Source organism: Erpetoichthys calabaricus, chromosome 4 (assembly GCF_900747795.2).
Source record: "Erpetoichthys calabaricus chromosome 4, fErpCal1.3, whole genome shotgun sequence".
In the NCBI taxonomy this organism is placed as follows: domain Eukaryota; kingdom Metazoa; phylum Chordata; class Cladistia; order Polypteriformes; family Polypteridae; genus Erpetoichthys; species Erpetoichthys calabaricus.
The window spans coordinates 312,220,814-312,238,780 of NC_041397.2; the positions used below are offsets into that span (position 1 = coordinate 312,220,814).

Here is a 17,967-nt window from a genome sequence, read left to right on the forward strand (position 1 = left end):
GAACAGATGGCCCTCGACCAATAAAGACATCAACCACAGCTCAGCTTGTGTCAGTAAATCACTCCTTTTATTAATAATTGTACTTTGACATGTGTACTTTTTGTAATTCAATCAATACAAATATAGAATTGCAGATATATAATTTTGTATAAGTAGAGTTTTCCTCATTTTTCTTTCATTTGTGTCACTTCAGTGTTGCACCAACTTGCTTAAAAACAAACTCGTTAAACAACAAACCTAAATGGTGAGCTTAGGCCTTAGGAGAGTTCTGTTATTTTTACATATTTCTCGATTATAAAAGAAAATCTTGAGACGACATTATTGCCAAGAGATTTTTTCAAGTGGGTCCTGCCCTCCTCTCAACCATTTCAGTATATTGGGACTCAAAAGAAAAAAAATGTTTAAAGAAATATCCTAAAGCTTTTGTTAATTCAACAGATATGACTAAGGCTGGCTTTCCTGATTATCGCCGCAGAGATAATCATCACAAACAACACACTTAACACGAAAGAAATATGGTAAAATTGTGATGATCGATAAATCAGTGATTGTACTGTATAACCCGTATTTGCTCAAACGATTTGATTGTCATATTAATGTCGAGTATTGTGCATTGGTTATGAGTATTAAGTACATCTACAAGTACATTCATAAAGGTCACGATACAGTACGTGTAACTTTATCCAAAGAACAGTCTCAGGATGAAGTTCAAGCATATTTAGATACTCGATACGTCAGTACAATAGACAGTGGGTGACATTTAATGGAATTGCCAATGCATGGATGAAGTCATTCTGTTGAATTATTACTATTTAATTTACCAGGTCAGAATATGATTCAATTTAAAGAAGGCAAAGAAGCTGAAGCTTTACAGGTAGAGAAAGCTAAAAATACAAAATTATTGGCTTATTTTGAACTTAATAAAACTGACATCAATGCAAAAGCATATATATATGCAAAAATTCCTCAACATTACATGTGGCAGAAACAAAAAAAGAGGTGTGGCACCCAAGAAAAAGTAATTGCAAAAATGTTGCTCGATTAAATATTATATCAGCAAAAGATATTAAACAGTTTCATTTAAAATTGTTGTTACGTGAATAGAAAGGAGCAACTTTGTATAAAGTTGTTCTAACTACAGATGGGACTACGTATGGTACTTTTCAAGAAGTGGCACGAGCAGCTGGATTATGTAAATCAGACGACTATATCTTCAAAATGACGTCTGATGCCCCTTCTGTAATGATGCCTAACAAATCAAGACACCGCTTCATTAACTTAATTATGACGGGTGAAGTCAATGCTTTGGAATTATGGTAAGCACTCAAAGGACCATTATCTGAAAAGTTGAATGAACAAACGGCTCTTCGATCATCAAAGAATTGTTAGAAGCAGAACATTTAATGATGCAGCAATTTGATCTTCCAGAAGAAATAAACAAATCTGAGGTAAAGAAAGAGATAACAGCAGATGAAGATTTAACTGTGGAAGGCCATGGAAATGTACTCACAATTAAACGATCAAAGAGCAGTTTGACACAATTCAAAAAAATATTCTTGGTGAAATTCATCAGCGGTTATTCTTCATAGATGGACCTGGCAGCACATCCGCTTACCCATACGTGAGCGGCAGAGCGACGAGGTGACAGTGAATCGAGCAGGGGGAAGAGCCCTCTAGTTTTATCAGGTAAATATGTTTATTATAAATTGTGTTGATTGTAAAACATCATCAATATAGTAAGACAACATTCAATCATTTTACATCTTTACTAAAGAAATTACTAACAAATCTTATACCTCCCTTGTATAACAATCCTAAAACATTTCCCCTGTTTTTCTTCCTTTCTTCTTGATCGTCATGCTTCTTCTGCTCACTTGGTAGGAGTTTTTCATTTCTACTGAGTTTTGCTATTATCACTGCCTGTTCCTTCACTTTCTGCAGTGACTTCATTCGCTCCATCCATCCTGGTTTTGCTTCTTGTTCTTCAGCCTGAATGAGGAGCTCAATGTACTCGGGAGTGGACAGCGGGTTTGGTCTGAGGGCGATTTCTTCAAGTTGTTTTATACAATTATGAGACACTTCAATGAGTCTATGAACCTCCTCTTGCACAACATCCAGCTCATACTGAAGCCGCTCAAACACTTGTTCAGTTGTCATCTTTTCTCCTTTTGCTTTTTCATATTTCTTCTTAAGCTCATCATAAGTCTTTTTGACCTTTTTAGTTTCATAGATGAATCTGTGCTGTTGGTTGGAGTGAACACTCCACACACACTTACCAGGACAAATAGTGCAGACCCCGTCCTTCATAGAAGCACATTTGATCTTTTGCTCATCATTTTGTAACTTACATGGATAATGACAGGTGAAGTTGCACTTCTGGCAATTAGTGATGAACGTGCCGGTGCCTGCAATGCTCTCTTTTATTGTCTTTGTTTCCTCCACTTCATACTCAAAGTTCTTGTTGCTCTCTATGTCAGTAATGTGCTTATTTAAAATGTTATGGGTTTGTCTCATTTCTTCAAGTTTAATCAATCCAGCTTTAATCTGAGGCTGCAATCCTTCCACTGCCGTCTCCAAGTGCCTGCGCTCCTTAAGCACCTCGTTTGTCAGTGCTAAACTTTTGTCATCCATCTTCTCTAAGGAATTAAAAAAACCCTCCATGCTCTTTGCACCCATGTCCCAAAACATTTTGTCAAACATCAGACCATCACTGCTATTAGTGTCTTTGTTATTAGCAAAGAGGGCCGAATTATTAAACTTGAAAAATAAAGGGCTCCCTTTCTTATCTTTGGAGAACGGTATGTTAGACTCAGTGATGGCATCCAGAACTGGTGGACGCTGTCCATCTGCAAATGTGATCAAGACCAGGATGTTATTGGCTATGTCTTTACCAAAAATGGATAAAATGGAGTCAAAGACGTACTTCTGTGTGTGTGTCAGTCGAGCTTGGGATGCCTGAACTACAAAGCACACTGCGTTAATGTGCTGGACACCCTGTGGAGATGAAAAACATTCTTGTATCTGCTCAGTGATTTGTTTGTCCCGATCAATTCCTCTGGTGTCTCCAAAACCTGGTGTGTCGATTATAGTGAAGGAGTATGGGACCTTGAAATAATGCTGATAGTTCATTTCATAGGCAGTGACAGCAGACGTCTGGCTTGAAGCTTGACTTCTAGATGTTTCTTCATGGATTAACTTGAACCTGAAGTCATCCTGCCACTGGACACCTAAGATGTAGTTGACCATTCCGTTGATCATGGTGGATTTTCCAGAACCTGTTGCTCCGAGGACCATAATAGTTTTTCCAGGTTTTTTGGATGTCCTGTTTCCAAAGGTGCGTTTTGCAATATTGTTCACAGTGTTTATGATCTCTGATATCAAAGGCAAAAGGTAAAGTCCAGGTTTTCCATCATTAATCTTCTTACTTTGATGTTTTATATCAAGTTTACCTTTAAGTTTTTTAACAGGTAGTGTCTTCTCTTCAGTCGTATCACTGGCCTGACTCACACCAACTTGAAAAAGGGCTCTGTATCTGAATTGATATGTTTTATCAGGAAGTAACTTTGTAATCATAATCTGTTCAAGGGTCTCTGTTGTGTCCACAGTCTCCCACTCTTCATCTTCAGGTAGCTTATACTCCACTCTGTACCATTCTGAATCAGACTTCTGGGCTTGTAACTTCAGGGTTACGCTGTTGTCTGTTACAGAATCAGCCACAAGAGGCTCAGTTTTAGAGGGAAGCTGAAATTTATGGCTGATGAGATTTCCAGATTTATAAAGACAGATTGTCACCCCAGGATTTTCCTCATCAGGGATGGAGTGAATGATAAATCTTGTTGTCTTGTTGCTTTGGTTAATTTCTGCAAACTCAATGAATTGCTGGGAATACTTTCTGAAATTCTGGATGATTAACTCTTCACTTGGCTCTGACAGATGATATGAGGACTGACAAGGGGCCTTAAGGTAGCGTTTCATTACTGATATGTATGACTGACACACATGGAGTGAGGTGAAAGTCAAGCAGACAATATTTTTAATACTAGTATTGTAAATTAAGTTATCCAGGCCATTTGTAACAATATCAAGTTTCTTTTCTTTAATTTGATTAAAGACATTTGTGAGCATGCTGATTTCCTTTTCTCTTTTATTCAGCCATGTTGTTATAGCACACTTGTTAAATGGCGACTTTTCCTTCTTCTTCAGGATGTCTGTCAGCTGTTTCTCTTTTGCACCCCCACCCCTTATATTTGGTAAGACCCTCGCAATGTCTTTTTGGAAAATACATTTATATTGATTAAGCACTGATTTAAATTGTTCTGCATTTTCCTTAATTATCGGAAAGTTATTGACAACACTGTCCTTCATGATGTCATTACATCTCATGATGTGCTCGTCTATCTCCTCCAGGACCTCCTGAGATTTGGACACGAGTGCCACACTGATCTCTTGTACAAGCTGAGCAGCCTGTGAATTTAGATGTTTCAGTGGGTATAACCAGACCTGGATGGGCACTGCTAGCTCGTCAACTTTTACAAGTTTATTTGGTAAGTTTGTATAAATCTCCATGGCATCCTGAAAGCTTGTAGGATTGTGATGAAGAAGAAAATCACCATAGAATGTGCAGTTAAAATGGTCAGCAATTTTCTTGTCAGCATCTGTCATTTTTAGATCTCCTTTTCCATCTACAGAAATACATTTTTTAATTAATATTTCTAATTTTCCTGCAATATCTTCATTCTCTTCTTCTTTACTGCTGTTTTGATCAAAAACAAAAAAGGCCTGAGCGCCATACAACACGGCCGTGACAACATGGGTGGCCGATTTCTGCTCAAACACTTCTGGATAGTCGACATTCTGCCTCCCCAAGTGGCTCATGCTGAGCTGCTCCATTCTGGTGGTTGTGCTGTAGTGCAGGGTGACCCTGGACTGACGTTTGGATGATTTGGTGTCATTGAGGTACTTGGCAGCCCCACCGACCTCAATCAAGCCACCTAAGAAACTCGCTTTAAGTGAGGCTGTCATGTTTAAGATAAAGGTTTTCTCATCCAAAGAATCTGATGTGATGATCTTGAATTTTGTGTTCTTCTGGGGTTTAATGTTGAGGTCTTTCTTGAGGTTTTCAAAGTCCCATAGAGTGACACCTGGTGAAAAAAACAAAATTAAGGAAACCAAAAAAAAAATGTAATTTGGATCAAACTTGGACCCCACATACCATTGCAGGTTTTGTTTTTTTGAGAGAGAGCAAACCTAAAAAGTTTAATTTTAACTCACCTGGAATGAGCGAGTCAGAGCGACAGTCATAGAGCATCCCCACCTGGAAAGGTCGGCCCAGGGCGGCCATCTCCACAGGGGAGCCATCTTGAGATGACAATCTCAGCCTGAGGAATTAAGCATGTAAATATATTAACATCAGTATTTTGTTAGCATTCACATCTATCCATTTTCTTGTCATCTATACTAATAAAAGGCAAAGCCCTCACTGACTGACTGACTGACTGACTGACTGACTGACTCACTCACTCACTCATTACTAATTCTCCAACTTCTCGTGTAGGTAGAAGGCTGAAATTTGGCAGGCTCATTCCTTACAGCTTACTTACAAAAGTTAGGCAGGTTTCATTTCGAAATTCTATGCGTAATGGTCATAACTGGAACCTGTTTTTTGTCCATATACTCTAATGGAGGAGGCGGAGTCACGTATCACACCACACCACATCACACCTCCTACGTAATCACGTGAACTGAAAACAAGGAAGAGATTTACAGCATGAGTCAAACGTGGGAACGAAGGTAAATGACGTTAATTGTTGAGTGTCTTTTAATACTGTGCAAGCATACATATTAACACATGTGCAATTAAACGTGTGCATTTACGGGGTGATTTCTCAGGCTTAAAAGCTCGCCTTTTATTAAAAAGGTAAATGCAAACTCTTTTCATTCTGAAGGGCACAAACCACGTTAGATTTCAGCCGTTAAACGTGCAAAAATGTCGGTACACCAGATAAATAAGCGCAACATATCAGTTGTATTGTATGCTTACAATACATAGAGAAATGTGTTAATCGTTAACTAATATTATGGGATGGTGTTTTTCGACTCGCGCCTTGATTTAAACGATTGCATGTCTTGGTGGGTTTGTGTAGCTTATTGTCAATATCTTTACACCTCTTTTTAAGACTTAATTTAAAAAGGTTTTCTTTTCTTCTTAATTAAAATTTAAAAGCAATACTTCACCGCTGCGAAGCCCCTCTAGCACAGTGAGTGTGTACGCCTGATGAGCCAAGAATAAGGGGGAAACACGTGTCGCGTACTCTTCGCATTATTTGACAGTAAACTATTTTCAACCGTTCTATGATCTGCTTCTCACAAATGAAGGCACCGTGGCTGATGTTAGCTGACTTGCTGGCCAACCATAAGCGTTACCTGGTAGGTAACCACCCACTCACTTCACTCCCTTACGGGAATTGAACCTCGGACGTCAGCACTAGAGGCGAAGCCCCTAAAATTGCGCCACGGCGTGTGGTTCGTTTATTTGACAGCATGTAGATCGGGGTAATTACATTCACGCCATTCGTAGCCTGATTCACAATCTGATTGTATGGGTGGTTACCTACCAGGTAACGCTTATAGTTGGCCAGCAAGTCAGCTCGAAGTGATCACTCGAGTGAAGGCAGCTTCACAAAAAAACAGATCCTTAACAAACTGTTATTGGTATATTTCCCTCAATTTAAAAAGGTTTTCTTTTCTTCTTAATAAAAATTTAAAAGCAATACTTCACCGCTGCGAAGCACGGGGATTTGAGCGACTGACGCATACAGACATATTCATGAGTGCAGGTACTTCGGAAAGAATGCACCGTGTAAACCTAAAGTTTAAATTAAGTTCATAGACCTACAAAAGGTTGCCATTGATTTCAGGCAAGATTGCTTTTCTCCTGTACAACTATACGTTGCATTCTCAAGGGTGTGCTTGCACGGCGTGTTCATATTACAGCCAGAGTGCTGAACTGACAACGTGGTATACAAACAGAACTATAACAATCGTAATAAACGAACAAAAAAATAGCGGACAACCCATGGATTAAATAAAAAAGCTGCTTCCGTTGGTGAAGCAACGAGAAAGGAAGACCTTATATGGCGTTCGTTTATAAAACAGCGGAGAGGCTGTGTGAAGTCAGCTTCACAAAAAACCAGATCCTTAACAAATTGTTTTTGGTATATTTTCCCTCAATTTAAAAAGGTTTTCTTTTCTTCTTAATAAAAATTTAAAAGCAGTACTTCGCCGGTGCGAAGCGTGTGGATTTGAGCGACTGACGCATATAGACATATTCATGAGTGCAGGTACTTCGGAAACAAAGCACCGTGTAAACCTAAAGTTTAAATTAAGTTCATAGACCTACAACAGGTTGCCATTGATTTCAGGCAAGATTGCTTTTCTCCTGTACAACTATACGTTGCATTCTTAACAGTAAGCTTGCACAGCTTGGTCATATTACAACCTGAGTGCTGAACTGACAACGTGATATAGAAACAGAACTATAACAATCGTAAAAAAAGAAAAAAAAAAAAGCGAAGAACCCTTGGATTTAATAAAAAGGCTCCTTCCTTGGCGAAGCAAGGAAAAAGGAAGACCTTATATGGCGTTCGTTTATAAAGCAGCGGAAAAGCTGTGTGAAGTCAGCTTCACAAAAAAACAGATCCTTAACAAATTGTTATTCGTATATTTTCCCTCAATTTAAAAAGGTTTTCTTCTTAATAAAAATTTAAAAGCAGTACTTCGCGGGGATTTAGATATAGATATATATATATATATATAGATGTATATAGAGATATAGATATAGATATATATAGATATAGATATATAGATATACATATATTGATATAGATATATATATATATATGTATGTATGTCTATATATATATATATATATATAAGCTTATAAGTACTGCCTTACTTCTCTTTAAGAAAGGAAGATGTAATGATACTTGATTTAAACGATTGCATGTCTTGGTGGGTTTGCGTAGCTTATTGTCAATATCTTTACACGTTTTTTTAAGACTTATTGACTGAAACGGGCTTTCACGAAAAAACTTAGGGCTTTGCTACAGGATACACCCTCCACAAGTTAAGAAAGTAAAAATAAAAGTGTATATTTCTGTTTTATTTAAACCTTTTAAGTTCGTATGCATAGCCCCATTTGGCTGTTTTAGTTTTTTTTTTTCTTTCTTCAGTAATATTTAATCTCCTTAAAGAAAAAGAACATATGCATTTTACTTTTTTTGTATCTCTTTAGTAATATTTTAGTGTAAAAGGATAACCAGTATTTAAACCTTTTATGTTACTTTATAAAGTTATTTTACACAATGTTGAAAAATTAATAAGAAAGCTACATAATTTGGCAGCTGCTGCTTTAATTTTCAATGAAATGAAAAAAGCTCTCCAAGAGAAAACCTCAATGAAGAAGAAACAGTTTGCACTTTCTAAAAAGGAGAAACCCTCATTTATAAAGGTTTGCTGCAGATGACTTAACTGAAAATAAATGAATAGTTCATATTTATCTATTTGACTTATGCCTTTATTCCAGCAACTTGCAACATCTGAGGTACAATTTGTTACATTATTTTTGTTTTTTGAAGCACAGGTAGGTGAAGTGATTTCCTCAGGGTCACACAGTGGTGTCAGCACCAGGATTTGAACTGACAAGCTCCGGGTTTACTGAAATATTACTGAAGAAAGAAAAAAAATGAAAACGGGCAAATAGGGCTATGCATACAAATGTCCATCCATCCATTATCCAACCCACTATATCCTAATGCAGGAGACAATCCCTGCCAACACAGGGCACAAGGCAGGAAACAAACCCCGGGCAAGGTGCCAGCCCACCGCAGGGCGCGCACATCCACACCCACACACCAGGGACAATTTAGAATCGCCAATGCACCTAACCTACATGTCTTTGGACTGTGGGAGGAAACCGGAGTACCCGGAGGAAACCCAGACAGACACGGGGAGAACATTCAAACTCTACACAGGGAAGTGAACCTGGGTCTCCTAACTGGCACCTTTCACTGCACCACCATACCGCCTGCATACAAACTTAAAAGGTTTAAATAAAACAGAAATATATACCTTTATTTTTACTTCCTTAACTTGTGGAGGGTGTATCCTGTAGCAAAGCCCTAAGTTTTTTCATGAAAGCCCCTTTCAGTCAATAAGCCTTAAAAACAGGTGTAAAGCTAAACTTGCAGCACCGCTAATCAATTACACTTGCCTAACGTCTCTCCTAAGGGGAGATACTGTGGGATCTGGGCATCCGTCAAAGCACCAATCACAGGCCCGATTAGAAAGCGGGAAGCTGTGATTTGTCGTCTCCCTCCCATGTAACAATCACAGCCCGTGTTACAACGCACTATGTATGTATGTGTATATGTATATATGAAGAGGATGGATGGATGGATGTATGTATATGTGTGTGTGTATGTATTTGTGTATATGTATGTGTATATATATGTTGATATGTGTATATATATATATGTATATATATGTGGATGTGTTTATGTATATATATATATATATATATATATATATATATGTATATATGTATATATATGTATATGTAGATATGTGTATATATGTATATATGTTTATGTATATTTATATATATATGTTTACATAACCTCTTTAACACACTACTTCTCCGCTGTGAAGCGCGGGTATTTTGCTATATATATATATATATATATATATATATATATATGTCAATGTATGTATGTATATATGTATGTCTATATTTATATATATATATATATATACAGTATGTGCATATGTATATATATATGTGTATATATATGTAGATATGTATATATTTATATGTATATACATGTACATATGTATATGTATATGTAGATGTGTAAATTTGTATATGTATATATATGTATATGTGGATGTGTATATGTATGTATACAGTGATCCCTCGCTATATCGCGCTTCGCCTTTCGCGGCTTCACTCCATCGCGGATTTTATATGTAAGCATATTTAAATATATATCGCGGATTTTTCGCTGCTTCGCGGGTTTCTGCGGACAATAGGTCTTTTAATTTCTGGTACATGCTTCCTCAGTTGGTTTGCCCAGTTGATTTCATACAAGGGACGCTATTGGCAGATGGCTGAGAAGCTATCCAGCTTACTTTCTCCCTCTCTCTCTCTCTCGCGCTGACGTAGGGGGTGTGAGCAGGGGGGCTGTGTGCAGCTGTTTCCTGAAGGACATGCTGCACGGAGCTTCGCATACTTAAAAGCTCAAAGGGCACGTATTGATTTTTTTTATCTGTCTCTCGCTATCTCTCTCTCTCTCTCTCTCTCTCTTCCTGCTCCTGACAGAGGGGGTGTGAGCTGCCGCCTTCAACAGCTTTGTACCGGCGGTGCTTCGCATACTTAAAAGCCGTATTGATTTTTTTTTTGACTGCTTGCTTTGCACTCCTTTGAAAAGGAAGATATGTTTGCATTCTTTTAATTGTGAGACAGAACTGTCATCTCTGTCTTGTCATGGAGCACAGTTTAAACTTTTGAAAAAGAGACAAATGTTTGTTTGCAGTGTTTGAATAACGTTCCTGTCTCTCTACAACCTCCTGTGTTTCTGCGCAAATCTGTGACCCAAGCATGACATTCTAAAAATAACCATATAAACATATGGTTTCTACTTCGCGGATTTTCCTATTTCGCGGGTGGCTCTGGAACGCAACCCCCGCGATGGAGGAGGGATTACTGTATATATGTATATGTAGATATGTATATATATATATGTATATGTATATATATGTTTACATAACCTCTTTAACACACTACTTCTCCGCTGCAAAGCGCGGGTATTTTGCTAGTTTTTAATATTATGCAAGGTTGCTGGGTGAAGAAGAGTGTATCTTGGCAGGACTGGGCACAAGGCAGGAACCACTGCTAGAGGAGCAGCCAGTCCATTGCAGACTACACTCACATTTACTCACTCTTCGGCCTATTGAAGTGGCAAATGAAGTGGCATTATGGTACATGGGTTAGACTCAGAGCTCTGGCTTCAAACCTGTTTTGGTCACCAGCTGTGTAGAATTTGCACGTTCTGCTTTCTTTTGGTGCTCTGCTCTTCATCTTCATCCCGCCTTTGGTCTACTGTTGCCAGAATAAGCCCTGGCTTTCATGATCCTAATACCTGTATTGCATTATGCAAATTCAATAAATGAATGGAAAAAAGTATTTTATAAAGATACAAAAACATTTTTGGTAATTCAGAAATATAACTAGGGCTTTTGCCAAACTGATCAGGAGGGTCCCACAAATGCATATATGATGAAGCCCAGGATTCTGAATATAAATATTGTATGAATCAAATCAGAACATTTACCCAAATATTACATTTTTTAATGCAGCATTAGTGCCATGCATTGTGACCAAATCAATAAAGAAATTATTTTTCCACCCATCCATCCATTTTCCAACCCACTGAAATCCAAACACAGGAGTCTACTGGAGCCAATCCCAGCTAACACAGGGCAGGAACCAATCCCGGGCAGGGTGCCAACCCACCGCAGGACAAACTCAAACACACCCACACACCAAGCACACACTAGGGCCAATTTAGAATCACCAATTCACCTAACCTGCATGTCTTTGGACTGTGGGAGAAAACCAGAGCACCCGGAGGAAACCCACGCAGACACGGGGAGAACATGCAAACTCCACACAGGGAGGAGCCAGGAAGGGAACCCGGGTCTCCTAACTGTGAGGCAGCAGCGTTACCACTGCGCCACCCTGAAATAACTTTTGTAAAGTTTTTTTTTTCAAATTGTCTTATTTAATCCTTTGTGGTCTATGGATTTATAGCGTAAATGGACTGATGGGAGTGGTTGCTGAAGTTGAGGTAAAGAGGACAACACCATCTGCATAAAGCAACAATTTTACCCCAAGCCCCCTCCCAACTGCACACCTGCCTTAATTTCCTGTCTATGAAAGCCACAAATAGAAACAACGACAAGACACGGCCTTGATGGAGTTCAACACCCTCAATGAATAAGTCGTTGTTGTTTTACATTTGTGTATTCTTCTTATATACTTAAGAGTAAACTGTTCTGTGATCCCAATAGAGTCCAGCTGCGAACCTCCAGTGCTCCACTCCATACTGGAGGTTGTTGCTTTACATTATACGTCAGTGATACGCCTGGTTACACTATGGTTAAGATTAGGGTTGGGGTGAATTATCTGACTCAAGTCAAGTAAACCAGGTGACAAAATCCTACAATCCAACTGGAGGTCCTGTGGAGCTGTGGAGGTCTGCAGCAAGACTAGTCCCCTGCAATCATTTCTTTGTCCTGCTGTGTCTTCTTAACAAATCTACTATGGGGAGGTCACTACCATAGTATGAGGTTCATTAGGAGAAAGTCCATCATCAGTAAGCCACTCAGTTACCAGACCTTGTAATGCCCTGATAAGCCAACATACCATACTGTTGAATCATATTTTACAGAAAAACTGATAACAGTCTCTGGAAATATATGAAGGCACTGCTGTAGTTGGTCCATTGTCCCTGATACCCACTAATCAGTCTGCCATAAGGATTCATCTACAATTTAGGACCATAACTTTCTTATGCACTCTATTCATATATAACAAGGTATCTTTTCTAACAAAAAAGGATGGAGGCAGATTTCTGTTTCAAAAGAGCTGTACAGTCATCCCTCACCTATCGCGGGGGTTGCGTTCCAGAGCCCCCCGCAATAGGTGAAAATCCGTGAAGTAGCGACCTATATTTATTTTATTATTTATATATATTTTAAGGCTTTATAAACCCTTCCCATACTCTTATAAACCTTTCTCACTCTGTTATTAACCTTTCCCGCACACTTATAAACACTTCCTACGCTCTTAAACACTTTCTACACTTTTAAACCACCTATGGGAGGGGCCAAGGAGGTCGGGTGCAGTGTGAGTTGGGTGGTGGCCGAAGGCGGGGACCTTGGTGGTCCGATCCTCGGCTACAGAAGCTGGCTCTTGGGACGTGGAATGTCACCTCTCTGAAGGGGAAGGAGCCTGAGCTAGTGCGCGAAGTTGAGAGGTTCCGGCTAGATATAGTCGGACTCACCTCGACGCACAGCTTGGACTCTGGAACCAATCTCCTTGAGAGGGGCAGGACTCTCTACCACTCTGGAGTTGCCCCCGGTGAGAGGCGCCGAGCAGGTGTGGGTATACTTATTGCCCCCCGACTTGGAGCCTATACATTGGGGTTTACCCCAGTAGACGAGAGGGTAGCCTCCCTTCGCCTTCGGGTGGGGGGACGGGTCCTAACTGTTGTTTGTGCGTATGCACCGAACAGCAGTTCGGAGTACCCACCCTTTTTGGAGTCCCTGGAGGGGGTGCTAGAGGGCATACCTTCTGGGGACTCCCTCGTTCTGCTGGGAGACTTCAATGCTCATATGGGCAATGACAGTGAGACCTGGAAGGGCGTGATTGGGAGGAATGGCCCCCCCGATCTGAACCTGAGTGGTGTTTTGTTATTGGACTTCTGCGCTCGTCACGGATTGTCCATAACGAACACCATGTTCAAGTTCATATGTGCACTTGGCACCAGGACACCCTAGGCCTCAGTTCGATGATCGACTTTGTGGTCGTGTCGTCGGACTTGCGGCCACATGTCTTGGACACTCGGGCGAAGAGAGGGGCGGAGCTGTCAGCTGATCACCACCTGGTGGTGAGTTGGCTTCGATGGTGGGGGAGGATGCCGGTCAGGCGTGGTAGGCCCAAACGTGTTGTGAGGGTCTGCTGGGAACGTCTGGCAGAGCGCCCTGTCAGAAGTAGCTTCAACTCCCACCTCCGGCAGAACTTCGACCACGTCCCGAGGGAGGTGGGGGACATTGAGTCCGAATGGGCCATGTTCCGTGCCTCTATTGTTGAGGCGGCTGACCAGAGCTGTGGCCGTAAGGTAGTTGGTGCCTGTCGTGGCGGCAATCCCCGAACCCGTTGGTGGACACCGGTGGTGAGGGATGCCGTCAAGCTGAAGAAGGAGTCCTACTGGACCCTTTTGTCCTGTGGGACTCTGGAGGCAGCTGATAGGTACCGGCAGGCCAAGCGGAATGAGGCTTTGGTGGTTGATGAGGCAAAAACTCGGGCATGGGAGGAGTTTGGGGAGGCCATGGAGAACGACTTTCGGACGGCTTCGAGGAGATTCTGGTCCACCGTCCGGCGTCTCAGGAGGGGGAAGCAGTGCAGTGTCAACACTGTACATGGTTGGGATGGTGCGCTGCTGACCTCGACTTGGGACGTTGTGGGTCGGTGGGGGGAGTACTTCGAAGACCTCCTCAATCCCACTAACATGCCTTCCAATGAGGAAGCAGAGCCTGGGGACTCGGAGGTGGGCTCCCCCATCTCTGGGACTGAGGTCACCGAGGTGGTCAAAAAACTCTTTGGTGGCAGGGCCCCGGGTGTGGATGAGATACGCCCGGAGTTCCTCAAGGCTCTGGATGTTGTAGGACTGTCTTGGTTGACACGTCTCTGCAACATCGCATGGACATCAGGGACAGTGCCTCTGGATTGGCAAACCGGGGTGGTGGTCCCCCTCTTTAAGAAAGGGGACCGGAGGGTGTGTTCCAACTACAGAGGGATCACACTCCTCAGCCTCTCTGGAAAAGTCTATTCGGGGGTTCTGGAGAGGAGGGTCCGTCGGATAGTCGAGCCTCGGATTCAGGAGGAACAGTGTGGTTTTCGTCCTGGTCGCGGAACAGTGGACCAGCTCTATACCCTTAGCAGGGTCCTGGAGGGTGCATGGGAGTTTGCCCAACCAGTCTACATGTGTTTTGTGGACTTAGAAAAGGCGTTCGACCGTGTCCCTTAGGGAATCCTGTGGGGGGTACTCCGAGAGTAAGGGGTACTGGACCCCCTGATAAGGGCTGTTCGGTCCCTGTACAACCGATGTCAGAGCTTGGTCCACATTGCCAGCAGTAAGTCGAACCCGTTTCCAGTTGAGAGTTGGACTCCGCCAGGGCTGCCCTTTGTCACCGATTCTGTTCATAACTTTTATGGACAGAATTTCTAGGCGCACCCAGGGCATTGAGGGGGTCCGGTTTGGTGGGCTCAGGATTGGGTCACTGCTTTTTGCAGATGATGTTGTCCTGTTTGCTTCATCAGGCCGTGACCTTCAGCTCTCTCTGGATCGGTTCGCAGCCGAGTGTGAAGCGGCTGGAATGAGAATCAGCACCTCCAAATCCGAGACCATGGTCCTCAGCCGGAAAAGGGTGGAGTGCCCTCTCAGGGTTGGTAGCGAGATCCTGCCCCAAGTGGAGGAGTTCAAGTATTTCGGGGTCTTGTTCACGAGTGAGGGAAGAATGGAGCGTGAGATTGACAGGCGGATCGGTGCGGCATCCGCAGTAATGCGGGCTCTGCATCGGTCTGTCGTGGTGAAAAAGGAGCTGAGCCGCAAGGTGAAGCTCTCAATTTACCAGTCGATCTATGTTCCTACCCTCACCTATGGTCATGAGCTATGGGTAGTGACCGAAAGAATGAGATCGTGAATACAAGCGGCTGAAATGAGTTACCTCCGCAGGGTGTCTGGGCTTTCTCTTAAAGATAGGGTGAGAAGCTCAGTCATCCGAGAGGGACTCAGAGTAGAGCCGCTGCTCCTCCACATCGAGAGGAGTCAGATGAGGTGGCTCGGGCATCTGATCAGGATGCCTCCTGGATGCCTCCCTGGTGAGGTGTTCCGGGCACATCCAACCGGGAGGAGGCCCCGGGGAAGACCCAGGACACGCTGGAGGGACTATGTCTCTCGACTGGCCTGGGAACGCCTTGGGATTCTCCTGGAAGAGCTAGAAGAAGTGGCCGGGGAGAGGGAAGTCTGGGCATCTCTGCTCAAGCTGCTGCCCCCGCGACCCGACCTCGGATAAGCGAAAGAGGATGGATGGATACACTTTTAAACACTGCAGAGCAACACTACGTGCAGTGATCAGACGTCGATGTGTCTGCCACTCACTTTGTGAAGGGGGACAGCTAAACGAACGCTAAGCAGAAGTGGACTTTGTGCTGCTTCTGCCAAAATGCCTGCTTGTCACTCTGCGCATTCTGAAGGAGGAGGAGGAGGAGGAAGACGGGGTGGGTGTGAGGGCTGAACGCAAGTGTGCTCAAACTCCCCTCCCCGGAGGCGCGGTACTCTCCTTCCACTTCGTGTTGTGAAGGGGGGTGGAGAGAGAGCTGAATGCATGCTAAGGAGAAGTGGACTTTCTGCTGGCTTTGTGCTGCTTGTGTTAATAATTTAAAAGCCTGTACAGCAGCTATTTTTCTGTCTCACTGCCTTGTCTTGCGTGAAATTATGTTTTAGAATAGTGAGATGTTACTCATATCCTTAGCCCTACATCCACATATCATATGTGCTAACAAAGTGTGTTTCTTAAGTTTACATGTGTTTAAAGCATGTGGGATGGGTATTTTAAGGCTTAAACTATAAAAATGTTTATTTATATGATCTTTGTATATCGTGGATTTTCACAGTGGCGCAATGGTAGCGCTGCTGCCTCGCAGTTGGGACACCTGGAGACCTGGGTTCGCTTCCCGGGTCCTCCCTGCGTGGAGTTTGCATGTTCTCCCTGTGTCTGCGTGGGTTTCCTCCCACAGTCCAAAGACATGCAGGTTAGGTGGATTGGCGATTCTAAATTGTCCCTAGTGTGTGTGGGTGTGTTTGTGTGTGTCCTGCGGTGGGTTGGCACCCTGCCCGGGATTGGTTCCTGCCTTGTGCCCTGTGTTGGCTGGGATTGGCTCCAGCAGACCCCCGTGACCCTGTGTTCGGATTCAGCGGGTTGGAAAATGGATGGATGGATTTTCACCTATCGCTGATGGGTCTGGAATGTTACTTCCACGATAGGCGGGCAATCAATTGTATTTAAAAAACCCGCAATACAGTGAAGCTGCAATAGGTGAACCGCGATATGGCGAGGGATGATTCTCTGCAGCTGCTCGCACGTGGAAGGGCCAAATCAAAACAATCACAAATTTGCTTCCTCTCACATATCCTCCCAGATCTTAAATGCTAAACTTTATAAACAATGCTTTACAAATTACTGGGGCAATTAATATTGCAGGTCAAATCTCTTAGTCTAAGTTTAAAATAATGAACCAAACAGGCCAGAAATCATACAGTCCTCTTAAACAATGGATCACTAAAGCTACCTCAAGATGCTCTGCTGGTGCCCCCCTTTTCAGCTCCTTTCGAGCATCGGCCATTCGCACTGTCACGGTGCTGTCTACTCAACTGCTTGCCTCCCCTCTACCGCACCCTCGGATAGTGATGGGCCGCTCGATACTCCGGTTTCAACACTGTGTCGAGCTTTCGAAGCGCTTGTGCTCTAAGCGCCGCTTCAAGGCTTGTTTCAAATGCGCCCGTCACGTGATTTTGAGGCACGCTAGCGTAACGACGTCATTGCTATCTGCGCAGTCAGCAGTCGATTTGGTCATTTACTCGTCTGCTAATCTGCTTTGGCTCAAAGCATTAAAGCAGTTGTCATTGCTACAGCAATAAGGGGTATTGACGCGAGTTCAAATCCCAATTAGGGCTCGCATATGTTAAAATAAAGACTTTGTATAAAACAATTATGTAGTACAGGTCTGTAAACTAACAAATATATTTTGGAGACATTATGAACGATTTACATGGGGCACCTTTTTCCTTGGTGTGAAATCATGTCCACCTAGAATCTGTAATAAATTGATGAGCATATTTTGCATAAGGTAGCACATATTATAACAATCCAGAATTTACTCTACCCCATGTCGGTCATATCAGAGAGGTTAAGAAACGCTTCACTAAAGCCGACGTGGTCATTACACCAGTATAAATGCGCCCCTGAGCAGCCATGAGTCGAGGTAATTCTTGGTAGCGAAAACCAATCAGATCGCTTTCTGCTACCAAGATTCTACCAGGAATTGAAAGCTCGGGCCAATCG

The 17,967-nt window shown here is 42.5% G+C and overlaps 1 protein-coding gene and 1 long non-coding RNA gene across 2 annotated transcripts in view; both read right to left on the minus strand.

The window, feature by feature from the left end:
* Positions 1 to 1,324: 1,324 nt before the first annotated feature.
* Positions 1,325 to 17,967, minus strand: part of LOC114644950 (uncharacterized) — a 217,642-nt gene continuing 200,999 nt past the window's right edge. The window contains exons 4-5 of the mRNA XM_051926717.1: positions 1,797 to 3,449; positions 1,325 to 1,443 (exon numbers count right to left, since the gene is read on the minus strand). Of these exons, the coding sequence (XP_051782677.1) occupies positions 1,325 to 1,443; positions 1,797 to 3,449 (1,772 nt within the window). The remainder of the gene's footprint in view (positions 1,444 to 1,796; positions 3,450 to 17,967) is intronic.
* Positions 5,036 to 17,967, minus strand: part of LOC114644956 (uncharacterized) — a 114,696-nt gene continuing 101,764 nt past the window's right edge. The window contains exons 2-3 of the long non-coding RNA XR_007934705.1: positions 5,272 to 5,314; positions 5,036 to 5,141 (exon numbers count right to left, since the gene is read on the minus strand). This is a non-coding gene — a long non-coding RNA (uncharacterized LOC114644956). The remainder of the gene's footprint in view (positions 5,142 to 5,271; positions 5,315 to 17,967) is intronic.